The sequence below is a fragment of the Athene noctua genome, chromosome 6 (assembly GCF_965140245.1).
Source record: "Athene noctua chromosome 6, bAthNoc1.hap1.1, whole genome shotgun sequence".
NCBI lineage: Eukaryota > Metazoa > Chordata > Aves > Strigiformes > Strigidae > Athene > Athene noctua.
Window position 1 is genome coordinate 9,409,968 of NC_134042.1, and position 19,955 is coordinate 9,429,922.

The 19,955-nt window shown below is 47.5% G+C and overlaps 1 protein-coding gene across 3 annotated transcripts; it reads right to left on the minus strand.

Moving 5' to 3' along the window:
* Nucleotides 1-80: 80 nt before the first annotated feature.
* DDB2 (damage specific DNA binding protein 2) lies at nt 81-19,953 on the minus strand. 3 transcript variants are annotated; one of them, XM_074909458.1, is made up of 11 exons: nt 19,874-19,953; nt 14,343-14,526; nt 11,395-11,525; nt 10,112-10,303; nt 9,109-9,254; nt 5,354-5,453; nt 3,811-3,988; nt 3,003-3,148; nt 2,555-2,719; nt 2,184-2,229; nt 81-1,512 (listed from the first exon to the last, which is right to left on the minus strand). In XM_074909458.1, the coding sequence occupies exons 2-11, from the start codon at nt 14,512-14,514 to the stop codon at nt 1,262-1,264; spliced, it is 1,527 nt and encodes a 508-aa protein (XP_074765559.1). In that variant the 5' UTR covers nt 14,515-14,526; nt 19,874-19,953; the 3' UTR covers nt 81-1,261. The 3 variants fall into 3 exon arrangements, with proteins under 3 accessions (XP_074765559.1, XP_074765558.1, XP_074765557.1); XM_074909457.1 differs by lacking the exons at nt 9,109-9,254; nt 19,874-19,953 and adding exons at nt 7,201-7,367; nt 15,419-15,645; XM_074909456.1 differs by lacking the exon at nt 19,874-19,953 and adding an exon at nt 15,419-15,642.
* Between the last annotated feature and the right edge of the window lie 2 nt (nt 19,954-19,955).

The following is a 19,955-nucleotide window of genomic DNA, read 5'->3' on the forward strand; positions in this document are numbered from 1 at the left end:
GAGGGCCAGCACCAGCATGCTCAGTGTTGGAGAACCAGCAGAACTTGCTGCAGTATACCCCTTCCCAAAGGAATCCCCTGATTTACAATCCCTTTTGCAGCAGAGTGAGAATTGAATAGATAAACTATTTCTGGCTGCAGCAATGTAATGCAACCCGTCCAGCATGGAAGGGTCCGCTGCAGACACAGTGCTATGACTGATATTTCCACCCCTGTTCTAGGTCTCTTAGCCCTCCTGCAGAAAGGTCTGTACCTTCCTCCCCCATACAAAAGCAGTTCAGCAGAATGCTCAAAGTAAGCCACTCTCCGTATCAAAGAATTTTAGTTTAGTACAAAACTTTATTAATACCAATACTGCGAAACTGTAAAAGTGAACATAGAGAACAGGCCTGGAGTCTGTCCCATCTATCAACCTCTGGGACAGCAGCAAGGCTTGCCTTGTAAACAAACTAAAAAAAGCAAAACTTTTCAGTTTAACAGCAGTCTTGAAACCTGGCTCTGAGCAAGGGTGTTTGGAAGAAATCCCTTGTTTCTGCTTTACAACACTTTTATCCAACATTCTGAAGCACATAGGCATGAATGAAAAAAATTAACTCATCAGTGGCAATAAAAAGCCTAGAGCTCTGAAAACAAACTACAGAATCAGTAGGTTCCCAGCACTATATTGCCCTTGCATCCCATGAGGCAGGTAAAGAGCTCTGGCATCATCATGTTCTTTGTGGTCTAGTTAAATAGCTGCAAGCACAGACCTGAGGTCTTGACAAATGCACATTCTGCGAGAAGCTTACTTATGGGAGAGGCTGGTGTTCCCCAGGCTACCCAAGTCACCCATCACCTCACCCCTGTGAACAGTCTACCTTTGCAGGACGTTAATCTTGTTAGCAAAGGGTTTCTCAGCTCAGTTTGACTAGAACAGGCTGGGGACCCTGTCACAAAGCTGCTCTGCAGCAGACTACAAAGACGGTAACCTCTGACAAGTGATGACAAGCAGATGTGGCAGGCTGGAAGCTGTAGCTTCAGCAGGATCTGAGATCATCTTTGAAGTTTTCCTAGTGCCTCAGAAAATGGGTGGTAATTCCACTTGGAGAAAGAACTGAATACTGACACAACTTCTCAGAAGGGGAATCAAAGAGACTCAGGAAAGCCAAATCAGATCCAGGGAGGAAGGACAAAGTAGAAGTCTAATGCCCTGCATGGCTCATACTGCCCATTGCCAACACTGAATTTGTACCCTGTGATCCTGAAAGGACCAAAATACTAAATCAGTTCTCTAGATCCTTGCCTTTCTGCTTCCTCCCCTGTGATGTAGAATCGTTGCTTTTTGTTCTATCTCCTCCAGTTCCCAAGACAGTTAAGTTAGCTTTGCGTTTGCTTGGCCCAGGGTTTGACGGCCTCTGCCCTCCAAGTCTGGGCAAACTCCAGCCTCCAATCCTCCGTTCTATCATGTCTTTCAGAAGATGTTCTTGCTTCCTGGTCACCATCTCCTCCCGGCTCCAGATCAGAATATTAAAGCCTGAGAGGAAAAATTGAGCACTGTGCATCAGAAACTCTACGCTAAAGACAATACCTTAGGCTGTGCCACTTAAATGCCAGAAATTCAAAATTCTTTGTCTGTTCTAAGATATTTCCAAGGTTACAGAGGATGTAAAGACATTTATCACAGATGCTATCTCCACACAGCCATAGAAATTTGATCTAATTAAGAAACATAATCAAGTCATTCCTAATCTCATCTGTTACAGGTCTAAGACCTAAATCTATAGCCAGCTCCCTTAATCCCATACAGCCTGTGAAAAACAGAGTAATCTTGGCTCTGCAGCCTAGGAAATGAGATAAACGAAACGAAGCCCGGCAGGAAAAGGCTGTGTTCCGCCCAGGCCATCCTTTTCTGCTGCCGTGACAATGCCGGCAGATGGCAGCAGCTCCCTGCTGCGGGGAGGCTGCTCGCTCCCCCGGACTCCACGCTCCCGGGAGCGTTTCACAGGAGGTGACTAGAAACCTGTTCCCTAACTGCAAAGGTGGAACATTTTAAAGAAGGTCTCGATCTCCTTTACATATGTAGGAAATTATAGAGGGATCTGGGAAACCCTCACTCACAAACTGCCCTAGTCCGGAGAAACAAGCCTGCCCTTTTCTGGGACTGGAACGCACCCCTGCCCCATGCCCTGGGTTCTCTTTGCTTACCCATGCCAGAAGCCAGCGTGTCTCCCATAGGGTTAAATTTGTTGAGCTGAAAATGGAAACACAATCAGAGTCTGTAAGAGCATCACTGGTTATATAACAGTCATAAGAGCACCAGGGCTTATGTAACAGCAACAAACCATCTGGAAATGTTCCCTGAAGAGTAACACAGAAAGAAAACCCACAGATGACCACAGACCAGCCCCGCTCAAGTCAGCAGCTTCAGCCAGCAGCCATACCCCCCTCACCCCCCCACCCCACGAGCACCAGTCTGTCACAAGAGGGGACTCCTTCCTGTTCTGGACCCTAACCCGTACCTCTCACCTGCGGCTCAACACGCGACAGGGTCCTTTTAGCTGTAGTGCTCAACTCACCGAGATGATACCGGAAACATTTGGATCATGGAGTTGATAAACCATCTGCCCGGTGTTTCCATCGAAAATGTCAACAGTTCGTAGCTCATTCACCATGTGCCCTGGGAACTTAGGGTCTGGGTAGCGACCTGCTACAATGAGGTCATAGCGAGGGTGCCATGTTGCCTAGTCATGGAGTAAAGCGATGGGGAGTTAAGAGAAAGGAACAGAGCTCATACTGACACACACCAGACAACTGCCAGCGTGAGCAATGCTTTGTACATCCCACCCCTGCAGCTTGAGGAACACAAGTATCCTCAGGACAGCGCTCTGCTGGGAGTCGCAGCAGTGTGAACATTACCCACCAATGTAGCAGTATCCTGACCAGAAATCAGACCCGTTTCTGATTTACAGCTGACTGCTAGCACCAGGCATGATACTCCTCTCAGACTGCACTTGCTTATCTCACCTTAATAGGCGTGAGGTGCTGAAACTGCCGATGGGGATGTGGGATCAGATGCTGTGGCTTGGTCCAATCTGAAGATGAGTAAACCCTAATTTCACTGTGCTGGTCTGTGCTCAGGAGCTTGGCACTGTCTGTTGGGCTGAAGTGAGCTAGGAGAGGGGGACAATAAGGCAAACAAAAGATCACCGTGCTGTGACTGACAAGAAACATAAAAGTCACATTTCTCTGATGGGAAACACATTGCTATTTCTTTAACAGGGATGTGAATATGGCCACGTGTCCCAACATCAAGACTTTACCTGTCTCAAACAAAGCTCTTACAAACAGTAAACTGAAACCTACAGCACTGGGTTGCATAGGGAGAATCACTATTCTCATTTTAGAATCACAGAAAGAGGCACTGCAAAGAAAGGAACTTGCTCCTTCAAATGAAAAGTTAGTGAAAAAGTTGGAGATAGACACCTGCAGCTTGGACTTCCACGGACTGGTAAAACTGCACCCCAGAAACAGAGGTCTGAGTCCCACGCTCTGCTTTTGTTACAGGAACTGCCCCAATAAATTCAGTTTTCTAATCTCAGCCACTGCCGATGCTTCCACACCCGCCTCTCGAGGCCCAGTGCCACAGGTTGCATGGCAAGCCTACGACTGTGCTGCAGCTGCCCTATCCACCCCCGTTCCCGACGCCCTCCTTGCTTTAACACTAGCTACGGCGCAGCTTCAAATCTGAGCGAAAGCTGCCACTGCCACAACAGTAACAGCTGAGCTGAGTGGGCTCTCTGCAGACATCCGTGCTACAAAATCCTTAACTCACCTGCATTGACAGGCTTGTCATGAGGAAGCACATGAAGAAAATTCGTTTTGTCTTTGATGTTTCTGAGGTCCCATATTTTGACTGTCTGATCCACAGATGCTGTGGCCAACAACCACTCACAGCGGGAGTTAAACTCCACGTGAGTCACTTTCTTCTTGTGCAATTTCAGCTTCCAAATCTGCAGCAGAGGAAGCAGAAAATCATACAGAAAAAAAGTAAGGTCTGTAGTAAAGAAATGGACTAATAATCTACTAGTGCAGAATAAAGAGGTCTCACATTACAGAGTAACAAAACATCTAAAATACACCAAGAGTTTATCCACTGCAAACAAGAAAGAAGAATGACCTTGGGAACTAACTAATTCTAGGAGAACTCTGTTCTGCCAATTTATTACAGCTATAAGAAAGGAAAGCACAATCCCTGATTCCTGGAGGGAAGTATTAGTGGCACTGTACAAATCAAGATCACATCTGGAATACTTTATGCGATGCCAGTCTTCCACCTACAGAAAGATTAAAACAAATTGGAACAGGTACAGAAAATGTACTGCTGAGAGAATAATAATCAGGAAGGGCCTGCTTTGTGGGAGAAGACCAAAAGAGCTTGCTTTGACTATTTTAGTAAAAAAGGTGAGAGGAAATATAATTGGCTTCCAGAAATACATCAGCAAAGGAAGATGAGGGTAGGAGAAATAGTTAACAAGAATAAACAGATATAAACTGGCCATGAATAAATTTATATCCAAAGCTGAAAGATTATTTCTAATCAAAAGGGTAAAGCTGGCCCATCCTCTCTACAACAATGGTTATCTCCCAAGTGCAGAAAAGACTCGCACATTCTTTCGGGAGAAAAAAAGGAAAAGAAGCAACTAACCTCGGAGCACTCCTGACTCGGCCTGCTAATTTACACAGCCGCCTCCGGGCACAGCACACTGGGTGGCAAACTCTTACAGATGTCACCCTTACAGGCAGGAGAAAGGGTAATTCTGGTGCGACGGTACAGCAGGTTCTGGAAAGCCGGGCCCACTCCAGCTATTCTCCAAAACGTTTCCGTACTAGCTCAGCCTCCAAGGTGCAGCCTGCCTGTGCCTGCCCTCTCCTGGCTAACGGCAGTAGTGGAATTTCTATCCCAGCACTGGCTGAACCAACTGTTGTGGACCCTTCTCCAAGGCCACGGAAGGGGCACCTCAAAGCAGGCTCTCCTAAACGACTCCCATCAGTGTGGGAGTGTGAAGGTCGTTGGCAAGGGGTGCTCACATCTTCAGGTTACCCTATAATTACTCTGGCCAGTAGAAAATGCTCATAGGGAATGGGTAGCACATGGCACAGTCCCTGCTTGGGAATTATTACCACTATACTCCACAATGTGAAAATGTCTAATGAATGGCAGAAGTGGAGGCCTTCTCACCACCTAGGCAATGAGTAGACTCCTCTCCTGAGCTACAAGGTACTTGCTCCTCTTTTCAGGGTCCCTGTAGTATAGGAAAGCACATGAGCCATGAAGATTCCCACAGAGGAGATGCTGCATGGGGTGCCATACAAACCTTGTCACCAGAAGTGCTGAGCAGGACCACGTTGCCCACATTATCACCTGTCACCACTGAGCGGCAGCTCGCAGAAACATCAACGCTGCAGTACCAGCAACTAGAGGGAAAGAAACATCAGTGCTGCCTCCCACTGGGAAGCAAAGGCAGTGGAGCTCTGGTTTGCATCTCAGAATCACAGAATCATCTAGGTTGGAAAAGACCTTGAAGATCGTCCAGTCCAACCATTAACCTCACACCGACCGTTCCCAACTCCACCAGATCCCTCAGCGCTGGGTCAACCCAACTCTTAAAGATCTCCAGGGATGGGGACCCCACCACCTCCCTGGGCAGCCCATTCCAACACCCAACAACCCCTTCTGTAAAGAAATGCTTCATAATATCCAGTCTAAACCTTCCCTAGCACAATTTGAGGCCTTTCCTCTTGTCCCACTGCTTGTTACTTGGTTAAAGAGATTCATCTCCACCTCTCTGCACCCTCCTTTCAGGGAGCTGTAGAGGGCGATGAGGTCTCCCCTCAGCCTCCTCCAGACTGAACCCCCCCAGTTCCCTCAGCCGCTCCCCATCAGACCTGTGCTCCAGACCCTGCACCAGCTCCGTTGCCCTTCTCTGGACACGCTCGAGTCATTCAATGGCCTTTTTGGGGTGAGGGGCCCAAAACTGAACACAGGAATCGAGGGGCGGCCTCACCAGTGCCGAGTACAGGGGTCAGATCCCTTCCCTGTCCCTGCTGGCCACGCTATTGCTGACACAAGCCAGGATGCCATTGGCCTTCTCGGCCACCTGGGCACACTGCTGGCTCATGTTCACCCAGTTCTCCCTCACAAGGGAGACTGCAACAGACTGTAACCACAATCTCCTGCCTGATGGTGCGTGCGGGCCTGAGTAACAAGGGGGACAGCTTCTCAGCAATGCTTTCTGCTGGTGACTGTGGAATAACTTCCGAGCCATCCGCGGAGCACTTGCTGGGTGGGGCGTGACACACTGGGACAGTGGAACAGAAGAGGCCAAAGAGCCACTTGGTGCCTGCATATGGACACACCTTGGGAAAGATCAGAACATCCTTGTGACACTGACAAATGTACAGAAACAGCTTTCAGATTACATTTGCCACAAAACACTGAAGCAGCAGTAAAGAAAAGACAAAAGCACTGGCCTGGAAAGTCGCACATCAAACTGTCTCAACTTCATGCTCCAGGAAACAAAACTGAATAGAGACTTATCTGATAAAGACATACGTCTTAACGCCAGCTCTGCTGGGAGGGGAAGGGCAGCGAGGGTAAAGCTGGGGTCCTTTGGTAACTTGTTGCAAAAGCTTCAATTGCAAAGATAAATTATTCTAGAATTCAAGGTCATGGAAATAAGCATGGTGAGCCTGAGGCCTCCAGAAGGGCAGCAGGATAAACTCAATAACCTGAAACGCAGATTGTGCAGGAATGTTTTGTGGCATTCCTATGCTACCTGAGCTGCTACAGACAAAACAGAACTCTGATGACAATGAAGAGGAGGAAGTGACCCTGCTATTCTCACCTCACACTTTATGAAGTGAAAGGCTGTTAGTATCTGCAAGACAGGAGATGATATTACCAGAAGCAACACCAGAAGATGCAGGCAGCATGCTCAGCTACTCTAAAAGCCTAAGTAAGAGCCCTGCGGCCACCTGGCTCCCCACCCACCCTGCAGTGCTGGGGTTGGGACCAGGAGCCTGTCTCCAGGCTCCCTCAAAGGATCAATTCATACCAAGAGTCTCCTAACACTGACAACAATAAAGATGTTAGAGAGCACAAGAAACAGCGAGCATTAATGCCAACGAATGGAGAATCAACCTTGCACTGCTCCCTTCTCACAAAACATTATGGTGCTCGTGGCCACAGTCCGGGGCACGGGAGATGACCTGCACCGCTCTGCCCTCAATGTCCTGCAGGCTTAGGGTGCCATCCTCTGATACCACATAAAGCTTCACTGCCTCATAAGGACTGAACTTGACATCTCCAAGAGTATCTCCTGGCCCTTTCTGGAATACACGCAAAGCCAAGAGACGTCACGATTAGAGTAGAAGACAAAATCCTAAAATAATGCTCACCGCTCGGAACACACTGCTGGTTTCCCTAGGTACAATGTACTGCTTTCTGACAGGGCATGTGCATAAGAACTCTTTCTTCCTTGTTTGTTCCCAATTTTGGTACATAGATTATGAGCATCTAAATTCAACACCGCCCCTTTGGGTTGCAAGCCTCACCAGCAGCATTGCTGCTTCTGCTACAGGGGTAGAACTGATCTGCAGTGAACCACCTGGCTCAGACCAGGCTTAGGAGATCACAAGCAAAACCAGCATCATTCCACGCAGAAACCACATAAAATGTCATGACAGCCCTGCACCAAGCTTTTCTTACAGACTTCATTCACCAGTTCCCTACAGGCTGCTTCCAGTGCTGTATCTATCTGGTCTTTCTCAAGGTACCAGCAGGTAGGATGAGAGCAGTGCAAGGAGAAATCCTACCTGCTAACCCCATGGCACAGGAATCTTATTTCCATTATATTGGTTTTGTTATGTTGTTTTGTTACATCGTTTCCTCCCAGTCTGCCTGCTGAGGAAACATGGAAATCCTACACAAAGAAAAGAAGGATGCTAGTTGGGAGTCCCCAAACTCTTTGATACTCAAGTGCACTCCATCTGCTGCTCATAGAGCAACTACTTAGCAATGTCTCACTGTAAATACCAGCTTTCAAAAGCCAATAAAGCAAAAAAACAGTCCCGCCCAGAGAGGCTGCCTGTCCTCACAGCAGGAGGAGGACAGCATGACCTTTCAAATCCAGGCATTGTGGCTGTGACAGGCATCCCACTGGGATACGAGATCTTGATGTCCCAGCCCCAGTCTATCCCTCCCTGCTCACCTGGCCAGTCATCCCAGCACTACTTGGGTTCACCTTCTGCCCTATTATAAGGCTGCAGCTGGAAACAGCCAATTTGGAAACCTGCCACGAGAGCTGCCACCCAGAAAGAATCAGGTGGGGAAAAGTAAGGAGGAGGCCAACCCAAATTCCCTCACTAACCTTTAAGCATTGAACTGAAGTAACTAATAGAAAAGCTCAGGCTTCCTCATGATTCCACAAAGCAACAGTCTGAGAGGGTGATTATAAGCGTAGGCAGAGCTGCCTCTAACGATTCATCTCCTCTTTCCACTCATTGCTGAAGGAGCCCAGACTCCTAATTTTGGTATTTTAGATAAGCACCAAAAATTAGGTGGGATGAACTGGGGTGATCCTTGTGATACACGCCACTTGAAGTCAGTGGCATTTATGGGGAAGCACTGAGGAGACTATAAATGGTCCTGTGAAAACCATCTGACAACAAGTAGCATTGCTAGTAGGTGAAGAGGTTCGAAGGTCCCCAGCTCACAGACCTATGGGCGGTTTAAAACCAGACAGCTGAGGAAATCCACTGGCACCCCCACACTCTCCCATGTACAATATAACAGCAAGTAAGCAGCATCAGAGTCCCTCCCCTTCATGAAGAAAAGCTCTCTCCTACCCACCACCCCATTTCAGAGAAAAATAAAAAGGCAGAGTGAGCCTCCCTGGAAGGTCCCTGAAATTCAGAGGATAAAGAACATGTATGTGGAGAAGAGGAAGCTGAGCTCCCACATACTGGAGACAAACATCTCTCTCTTTCTCCCTCTTTCTCTCACTCTCTCGCTCTGTAGCGCTCCTGTCAGCAGGACACAGAGGCCCAAAGCATTGCTGTTATTTCTTACTCCCAGTCCTCGGTGCTGGTGAAGACCTGGACAGTATTGCCATTAAAATCCTGCAGGATGGTAGTGCCAGCAACTGACGAAGTGTACAGCTGACTAGGGTTAAAAGGGTTAAACTTCAGTCCTGTGATGGCCCCTCCTGCTCCCACCTACAAGGAAGGGGATGAAAAAAAGAAAAATCCACTGAGTGATGGCAAAGGAGAAAAGTGTGTTCTGTAAGTCTGCATTCACTGATATGTCCTGAACAGCAACAATGAAACACACCACAGCCCTTCAAGGAGGCAAAAACAACCAGGTCCTCCCACATGATGGCTGCCCAGACAGCTGCTCTCCCAGAGGACAAATCTGCAACTCCTTCAGTCCCCAGGCAAAGTATTCCCTGGCTGGCTGGCACCACACTATGTACAAAAAGAGAAAGATGACTCTGGAATTTGTGGAGGGTAGACCTCCTCCCAGTGTACACCTATATTAATTTAGAGGGGATAGAAGTTACAGAGTCTCTTTGAGCCCCTGTCAGAATGGGAGCAGCTGAATACAGCAAGAAGGCATGCCAGCTATATAAACCACTCGTTCTACCTTAGCTTCTCACTTTAGATAAAGGGACTTTGTTTCTCCCCACTCAGAGATGTTTCCTCACCTGACACAGACTAACAGGTCAGCAGAGAAAGATAAAACCTAAACCAGACAGGCTCTCTCTGCCTACTTGTTTCTGGCATCCCTTTAAGATAACTGTTTTGCCAGCTGCTGTATTGTTTTTCCACTGAGCACACACCAAATACCACTTCATTATGAACTTGATCAACACGCCCCAGTTCTCCCCAGCACTATAGAACAGTCTGGGACTTAGGAAGAGACGATGTTGCACCTCAGCCCTGCCCCATTTAGCTAGCTACTCTGCAACCCAAGACCCTTAAGTGCTTCTCACAACAGACCTCAGTTTTGATCTGCAGTATTTGGTGGTGCTCCAGTTTTCCCTCCCACCCGTTCCATGCACCCAGAGGCTTACCCCTTTTATGAAGTAGGTTTTAGAAAGTACTTCATAGTCCCAAAGGATGATGTCTCCACCTTTGGAACCGACAGCTACAGTACTGGGGTGTGTTGGGTGCCATTCCAGGCATGTCACTCTCCTGTCAAAGGGACTTGCTATTCGAAAGATGCGGTATGAGGCAAGAGAACGCAGAAAGGGCACCTGCAGGCACTGTTGAAAAGATAACGAGAATTAGGACTTTTGCAAGGATGCCCCGAGGTTCTCTGAATGAGGAGTACTAACAATTTCTAATTGCCGTCAGCGTTAGTACATTCACACAAAATTCTAAGCTTCTCTGTGGAATAAAGAGAACATGCTGTCCCTGAGGGAAAGCCTGTGACCACACAAACCCACATCAGCCACAGCACTCAGAAAGCAACGGAGGACTGAGACACCACACTTCAAATGATGTTTGGGGAGCTGAGCCTTGTGGGCTGAGCTAGAAAGGCTGGATAATTCACAGGGGAGAAGAACATGCAGCCACCCCAGTAAAAGTTCTTATGGCTATCTATGTCTTTACTGAACATCCCAAAATGCTACACATCATCCAGAGATACAACATTACAGTCCTCGATCCAAACTGCCTGCAGCTCAGCTGTGCGGCACAGGAGCGAACAGAACACTTGAAACAGGGAATGAGAAACTATGGCACAACCATAAGGGCTATTCAGCTGAGAAATAGATACTGCTTAGGCAAGCTTGGCAATTCCTTTATCATTTGAATACTTAAAACAGATAAATAACCTGGAAGATAAGGCTAGCCCAGGTGCTTCCCACCTATGGATGTTACAGAAAAAGTTGATTTTCAATTGAAAGGACTATGGCTCTGAAAAACAGTAAAACATTATGGACTTGATGGAATACATCTGTGAAGAGGAAAAATCAACTCAACATTAAACCTGACATGATTAGCAAAGTAGAGTGGATACAAGAATCAGTATGACAAAACAGCTGGATCAGCATGAAAAAGTAGCACTGTGCAACGATTCAGTTGGTAGAGTGGGTAAGTTTAAATATGATTTAAGGAAGCACAAAATTAAGAGGATAAAATGTAGAGCAACAGGGTCAGGTCAACCAAAAGGGAAAGCCATCTCTGCTCTTCATTTACAGGATTAAGAAACATAAGGGTGCGCCATACTTGGAGCCACAAACTGTGTATGTGAGGAACTTTAAGCCCCCTAAAAGTTTCCCTGCTCATGTTGAAGATCTTTCTATGTAGGGAGTGGAGATGTCCCCCAGGTCATGAAGGAGAAACTCCTCACCTGCCTGAGCCGTGCCCGAATGGAGCCTCCCAGCATGTTCTGGTAGACATAATGAACAATGCTGCGCTGCTGCTCTGGCTGATGGAAAAGCACTCTGTTGTTTCTCACCATGGACCCACCTCTGCTCCAACCTGCCAGAGAGGAGAAGAGTAAAACTTACAGAGAGCCAGCGCCCATCATGCTCATTCACTAAATATCACAGGAAGACTGTAGCAGCATTTGCTGCTACATCCATGAAAAGATTCAGCCACAAGATTAGAAGTCTCTAAATGATTCTTACATGTCTAAGGTGCAGCAGCATCTGCAATTATGGAATTCGGTGCTTCCCATAGCCTGCCAGAGCTTTGTGTATGTTTCCTCCTGTTAAACCTTCCTTCTCCTTGCCAAAGATTTATCAAAAAGACAACGGGAGAGAACTAAAGCAATGCCATGGGTGGAGCATCTCTCGGACTGTTTACAGTTTGAATGGATCATACCCAAAACACAATAATGCTATCCAGAGCCCCAACGACTTGGAAATATGCCATGGGAGGCGGTAAGCCCCTGGGTACAGCAAAGGGAAGGTCAGACATGTGACCAGCAGAAACGTTAACACCTGAAAATTCTCCAAGCATAGCAACATGAGTTCCCACACAGTTCCTGAAATGCCCGCTTGTGAATCAGAATTTTCGATCTGCTTGTGCTGTAGCCCGTACAGTCTACGTCCAGCACTGCGAGTTTTGTTTTTGATAATAGACTTGCTGACGCCTCATCGCCTGAAAACCTTTCTGTTTGGAATAATTTTTGCTGAGAGTACAGCATGCTTCTACATTTTGTTCATGTTCCAAGTTTTTATCTTCAGGGACCTTTACATAAAAACCAGATCTGTTCAGTCCCATATCTGTGATCTAATCATGCCCACCGCAATGGTCTGTAACACCCCAGGGGATCCAGACGTCAAACACGCTTCTTAAGAAACAAAAATGCTATTTTCATTCAAGGATATTTATTTAAAAAAAAAAAAAAACCAACCAAAAACAGAAGACCGAAAACACAGGGGTCATTCTATATGATTAGAACCTAAACTAAATCTTTCTTTAATGCAATGCTGGAGCCTAGAAATGCACAGGTATGAAACTAAACATGCCAACATAGTGCCAACACTTGTCACACCTGTTGAAATAGGTATAGAAGTTTTTTTTTTTTTTTCCACAGAAAAATTAGCATCCACAGTTCCTTCTTTAGAGGTGGCGGAAATGGAGGTATTTTTTCCAAATTCCATTTTATTATGAATGATAATTTATTAAGAAACAAACTTCAGGCCTTTGCAGAATCTGCTGAAATAAACCCTTCAAAAAGGTGTTTCAATAGCAAGAAACTGAACCAGACTCCCATCCTCAGGAGAAAAAATATTTTTTTCCAAAACACATAAAAAATCAAAACTGGAACGTAGAATGGAAAAGCTCAGATACAAAGGTCTTCATCTTTTTAAAAAAGGTTTATGGGAAAAGTATGATTGGCTTCTTTTTTCCAAAGCACTAGCTACATCAAATTCCCTCTAAATCTTACAGGAGCTGCATAAAAATCAGTCCAGGAAGTTACAATGAAAATCATGTAGCTAAATTAACTACAGAAGATGCTTTAACTATCCACAACTATAAACAGAACTCCTTTCAAACAGAGTATTTTGCCTCCACATCCACTATTCACATTGTCAACTGCTTCCAGTTTGGAGTTATACACCAGACAACGGAAATGTACAAAACCGTAGAACTTCTGTTATCTCTCATTGTTGAAAAACGCTTCAGCAATTTCTGGATCCTTAAAGCCAAATTTGTACAGGAAGTGTGTACTATTTCCACACAAGACAGTAACTCTAGTGATCTCCTAAACAAATGATGGAATTAAAAGTTTTATCTGAGAAAAGGAAGCTGAGAGGGAGACCTCACCGCTCTCTACAACTACCTGAAAAGAGGTTGTAGCGAGGCGGGTGTTGGTCTCTTTTCCCAAGCAACAAGTGATAGAACAAGAGGAAATGGCCTCAAGTTGCACAAGGGGAGGTTTAGACTGGATATTAGAAAAAATCTCTTCACCAAAAGGGTCGTCAAGCATTGGAACAGGCTGCCCAGGGAAGTGGTTGAGTCACCAGCCCTGGGGGTGTTTCAAATGTGTGTAGATGTGGCACTCAGGGACACGGTTTAGTGGTGGACTTGGCAGCGCTAGGTTAACAGTTGGACTGTTAATGATTCTATGATTCTATGAAAATAGTCCTTGCTATAGCTGAAGTCTACACAACTTTCTTGATAATGCAAAGCATTAACCTTTCCAGTATCCTGGAACTTAATCACCTCTCCTTGTTATATCAAAAATCTTCAAGAGATTTTTTTTTTAAAGTTACACACTAAAGGAAAAAAAATGCATGAGAAGTGATTAGTAGAAATTCTGTCCAGTCTAATATAAACATAGAGGTAGAAAGTTTTCCTACTTACTGGAGCAAAAGTTACAATATCCAAAGAATTGGGTGGAAATGCCAGTTTAGACTGAATACTGTAGGATATCAACATTACAACTATGAAACTGCATTACGAATTGCATGGGGAAAGAATAATGTATTCTCAAGATCAGTCTGTCCTACAACAAAGTAAATGTCTGGTAATTCAGGAATTCCATGGAACTCAACAACCCTCAAATAAGCTGTGACAGCATCTTCAGTGAGCAGGCTTCTACCAAAGGGTACAGAGTCTCAAAAATGAAACACACATGCATGAGTGCACACACACACTCACTAGACAGATAACCTGAGGATGTACTTCCCCAATACTTGTCTGTGTATCACTTTGATATATAAGCCTATCTGAACACTCATGTCTGAACAGGCTTCTCGGCATTCTGCCTCTTCAACTAGTCGATGCCTGTCATTTAGGGTAAATCTAGTTGGAAGGAACAGTAAGGATCTGAGGAAATGTTACCGATTTTCTCTGGGGATTTGGATGTTTTTCTCACAAACAACCTCTTTGCTAGTGGCTCATTCCCTAGTTCCTTGTAGTCCGGTTTCCTCTTCCCAGCTGATTTTGTCTCTTCCGACAAATACTCATGTGTCCTCTCATGCTTCTTGTCCTTTGGCTGGTTCACTGGAGCCATTCTGTCTGACCACTAAAAGCAAACAAAGCATGGAAGGTAAGACCGTCATACACTTTTAACTAGAGGACAGAGAGGAAAACTGGAATGAAACATATCCCAGTGGTCCGAAAGTAGTGATTATACCTGCACCCTCTTTCATCAGCATGACACTAGCTTTTTGTTGTGCTCTGCTGGAGAGGGGAACAGGTTCAATAAACTCTTCTTTGTTCACATATGAAAATGAATGTATCCTAAAGCATTAGAATATGTTTTGACAGATGTGCTTCTACCGAACTTTTAAGCTTAAAACCCACAGATCTGCATAAAGTACATCTGTGAAACCACATAATACCCTAACTGTTTCTCTAGTAGCTCACACTGAGCTCTTTAGATTCAGCTAAGAAAAAGGTCAGAGCTTTTATGACGATGGCCAGGGCCGACTGGTCTTCTCCCAAACGTGCTCAGAAGGTACTTCCTACGTAACGGCCCCTTTTTTTTCCTCACAACCACCACCTGGTATTTGCACCGGGCTCTTCCACGGGCTGGCAACCACGCCTGAACTGCTCTTCTGACCGGCGGTGGGACGCAGCCGCTCGTGTCTCGTGTTGCAACGACCAAAACGCCTCCCGGCCCCCGAGGAGAGGCGCGGGCCTCCCCCCGGCTCCCTCGGGGCTGGCGGGCCGTGGCCACACGCCGCTCGCAGCCGCAGAAAAGCTCCTCCGCCACCAGCGTCCCACAGGCTCGTCCCCTGCTAGCGCGAAACTTATTTATAATTGGCGGATGGCTGTCACGGAGGGATCTGCCCGTGTTAAATATAGCTCGGCACCCACCGCGCCAGCTTCCCCACGTAGCTGCCCCCCCGGCTGTCCCGCAGGGCCGCCCCTCCGCGCCGCGGCCTGGGCGGGAAGGGCCGCCCCGCTCTCACCTGCGCTCCGGCGGCCTCCGCTCCCCCGGCGCGGCCGAGGACGGCGGGCGGCAGCCGGCCCCTCCCCCGCGGTTTCATAACCGGGGCGGGAAGCGGCGGGTGCTCCCCCGCCCCGGGGCGCAGGCCTGCCCGGCCCCCGCCGGCCCTTCGCCGTGGAGGGGCCGCGGCCCAGGCGGGAGGGGGTTGCGGGGAGGCCGGGGAGGGCCCGTCCGCAGCCGCGGCGGCGGGAGGCGGCGGCCAGGCCCGCGCTGCGCCTCTGGCCCGGCCCGGAACACGCAGAGTCCGTGCGGGGTCCCTCGGCAGCTTATCGTCCTTATTCTTTTCGGGGCAGGACCTACATCCTTTTAGTAGTTTCCAGAGCACCAAACTGGCATGTTACAGCTGCACGGTGAGGGCCCAAAACACCGAACAGCAACCCCCCAAAAAAGGCACATTGCAAAACACAACTTCCACAAGAAGACGCACCTGGTGTTGGAACTCAAAAAAAAAAAAAAAAAAAAAAAGGCACTTTAAAGGCAGATAAAAAAAGTCACGGCAAGATCAGCTCAGAGACTACCGCTTTTGCATGACGAAGCGGACAAGAATGTGGAAGGAAGAGCCCTACCAAGGCAGCTGGACGTACCAGCGCTTCCCCCTCCACCTGCGAGGGAGGCTGCTGCCTCCTGGCCACGCTGTGCTGTGGCAGCACCTCCGCTCCGCAACAGCGGGGCCCCCTGCTTCAGGCCTACCAGTAACTGTGGTGAGTAATTAAGGTCCAGTCATCCACACAGCTGGCTATGAACACCGGTCCCAAAATACCTGTACATAACCACGCCTCAAATTGTGGGGCTTCAGGGGTTGGTTTTGGGGGGTGGGGTGGGGGTTTTTTGCCCTATAACCATAGTTACCTATGCATTTCCTCACATATTAGGAAATGCATAGAAAAACTACTGAGAAAAACAACAGAAAGCCAGACTATGCTTTTCTCCTGAACTGTAACAACACTGTAGTAGTTGCTACCATACTCAGAATATCAGAATGACATACACAAAAACTTATAACCACCGACAGACAAAGTCTGGTTTTGAACACATACATCAACCCAATTAGCAAATCCTCAAGTCTTATCAAGCACTTCTGTAACACAAAACTGTACCCACTGGCAAAAAATAGCAAGAGGAATAAATGAATGTAGCACTTCCCTTCTTCCCTCTGAAGCCTCGAAGGCTTGATTTCCAGGAAGGGAAACTACTACAGAAAAAGATCCTTTTTTTCCTGACAGCGATCAACAGTTTCATTTATAGGTCTGCAGAAGTCATCATCATTGGAAACAGAATCTATGGAGTTCGTCAGGAATCACCAACAAAACACGTTACGTAAATCTTAATATCTTTTGGTCTTCATATCCTTTAAAAGGGGTACATTTCAAAATTTGTAACGGAAAAAAGGGGTCCATATACCAACCTACTTAAAGCAGACTGAAAGACTTGTATTGATTTCAGTGTTCTATCTATTAATCCCAAAGAAAACTCTGACACTGTCACCCACATTATCTCCAGCAAAGATGTGCACTTCCTGCCCCTGCTCCATTTGTCTTCCAGCAGTAGCATCCCTGTGCAGAGCACACACCCAGTAACCTACACGTTTCCCTCTTGGGAGATATCACAGTTAGCATTTTTTAGAATGGAATGGAATGGGCTATTTCAGCTGGAACGGACCCACAACGATCATCTTGTCCACCTGCCTAACGAATTCAGGGCTGATCAAAAGTCAAAACATGTTATTAAGGGCATTGTCCAAATGCCTCTTAAACACAGACAGGCTTGGGGCATCGACCACCTCTCTAGGAAGCCTGTTCTAGGGTTTGACCACCCTCTCGGTAAAGAAATGCTTCCTCATGTCCTCAGTTTTAACCGCCCCTGGCGCAGCTTTGAACCATTCCCACGCGTCCTGGCACTGGATCCTGGGAGAAGAGATCAGCACCTCCCTCCCCACTTACCCTCTTCAAGAAGGTGTAGAGAGCAATGAGATCGCCCCTCAGCCTCCTTTCCTCCCAAACTCTAGACACGTTGGAGGACCTTAACATCCTTCTTAAATTGTGGGGCCCAAAACTGCACACAGTTCTCACTGTACTACACACAGTACCCAAGGTGAAGCTGCACTGATGCAAATACAGCACGCCAAGTACAGTAATTTCATCAATTACTAACACCAAATTTGCTTTCTCTCTAGAGAATCACCAGGTATTTTTGTCATTATTATTCACTAAGGACAAGCATAGCAGATAGCACACAAATCACGCACAGAAGAAATGCCACCGGCCCAGGGTGACACAGCTCAGTGTCTGTACAGTGTCAGTACACTGAGCTGTCCATATGGTGCACTGAGCAAGCCAGAGAAAGGCTAATTTGAGAAAACATTCTCATGTGTATTTATAGTCTCACACTCTTCAAACTACAGTATGCAGCAAAGTCAGAGTATAATTATGAGTGGGCAGGATATTAGGCTTATTTTTATGATGCCTTTTGTCTGACATACAATTATGTTGAGGCTCTGTCTTAGTTATGGGACGTGGTTCTCTACCACAGAATAAAGTTGTCTTGTCACTGGGTCTGGTAAAGCTCTGTTGTGACTAAGATGATCAACTTCATGCTATTTGTAATACCATTAGGTATTCTGCCTCCTCATTGCCAGGATCCGTGTCCAAAGCATGAGTATTTTTGGCTACTCTAGTCTGACTAGTAATGTGAAAAGTACCATTAGCAACTAGAGTTTAGCACGCATATGAAAACGAGCCTATATTCCACTAAAAAGTAGGAAAAATATATAATCCTAAAGAGATAAGAGAGTAAATATTGTGCTGACCTCCTTCTATCCCATGACCACTAATAAGCGGCCCTGCACCAGGAAAACAAACAAAACTATCACTATTGTAATGACCTCATTTACCTGAGCACCCCACTTTCCCTAAGCCATTCCAGCCTCAGAGGGAAGAACTGCAGCAGCCATGCTATGTAGTACCCTCGCCTTGTGATCGATACTGGGGGCAACTGGGTCCCAGATGCAAAGCGTCTATCTCAGACACTCAGCACGTGGGCTACCAATACCAAAATCGGCATGAAAACATAACATAGGGCAAATGCTGGATATAGAATATTAACATATGACAGATGTTTGCCTTTTCCATACTCCATTAATGTACATTAATTTGATAATGGAAGTAAAATCTCAGAGCGGAATTGCATTAGGGAGTATCTATGCCAAAGAGTTGGGTTTGGTTTTGTTTCAGTAAAATACAAAGTTGATCCTTATACTGTCAACTACAATTAACTTTGAGGACAAGGTAAGTATCTTGCATCACTTTCTGAAAGGATGCTCATGGTCACACCACACCCAGCGACCTGTCATGGGCGCCCACCTTCCCGGGACCCCCACGCAGGTAAAAGTGAACAGAGGATTGGCCCCAAAACAAATTAAATGGGATAGTTTCTGATGTCCGCTTTCCAACACAGCAACTCATCGTGTCTAAAAGGGCATCTGTACAGTTATTTTTCTGGCTTCTATGAAACCTGGGGCAGTTGTAAAGGGAGAGAAAACATCCCAGTACTGCTCCAGAGAAGTGGGAGCACAGATTTACGGCACTCTCTTTCCTCTTCCTCCTGCAAGGCTCTCAGTCTTTTCGTTTCTCCACCGATTGAATAAACATCACTGCAAACCCACAGCTGGTCCTTGGAGTTGTGTCCCAAGTCACTTGGAAGCAATCGAGAGGAGAGGGGCCAGCAGGGCCTGCCAGTGCTCCTCCGGCAAGCCCTGCCCAGCGTCACGGGGAATCACACCCGGGGCCTGGCATTCCAAACGGAAACTCTGGCGGGCAAATTCCCTGGCATTTAGAAAAAGCTGGTTTCAACCAAGAGGCTCTGAGGGCTTAAAGATGAGCTCAGGATGATTCGAATAAAGGTTTTCGGAGGAGAAGGCGAGTGACTGAACAGAGTCAGCATGATCGGGCTGAACGAGAATGAAGGATGCCGAGCCGAAGCGAGGCGAACGGCCGTGGGACCCCAGGCAGTGATCCACGCCATGCTCGAAAGCCGGGGCACAGCTCCCGGCTCGGGTGGGAGCAGGGCTCAGGAACCTGCTGGGCCTCCTGCTCCACACGCCAGGCTGGCTCCGGGCCCTGCGGGTCAGCACGCAAAGTAACTAAATAACTAAAAACTCACTAAAGCCCCAAATCCAGTGGGCAAAGCAGAAAAGGGCCCAGTCCCTCCGGGTGGGCCGAGCGCGGCCCCGGGCGGGCAGCTCCTCACAGGGCCGCCTCCCTGCCCGCTCCCGGCGCCCGCCATGACGGGGGGCGACCGGCCGGGCCGGGCAGGCCTCCCCCGAGAGCGGGCAGCCGCCAGCCCCCTCCAGGCCCTCCCCGTGTCGGGGGGCCCGCGGCGGGAGGCAGCGCTGCCCCCCGAGTTCCCCCCCCGGCCCCACCTGCCTGCGGCGGCCGCCCGTTAATTGGATCAGGAGCCCGGCGGAGGGGGCGGGGAGGTGGGAGTCTCGCCGGAGCTGCCCC

Coding starts and splice junctions, on each gene's coding strand:
- DDB2 (XM_074909457.1), bottom strand. CDS start 15,496: ATGAAACCGCGGGGGAGGGGCCGGCTGCCGCCCGCCGTCCTCGGCCGC. Junction 2,720..3,002: donor AGCACCTCACGCCTATTAAG/GTGAGATAAGCA, acceptor CTCCATGACTAG/GCAACATGGCACCCTCGCTA. Junction 2,230..2,554: donor ATGTTTCCGGTATCATCTCG/GTGAGTTGAGCA, acceptor TTCCATTTTCAG/CTCAACAAATTTAACCCTAT.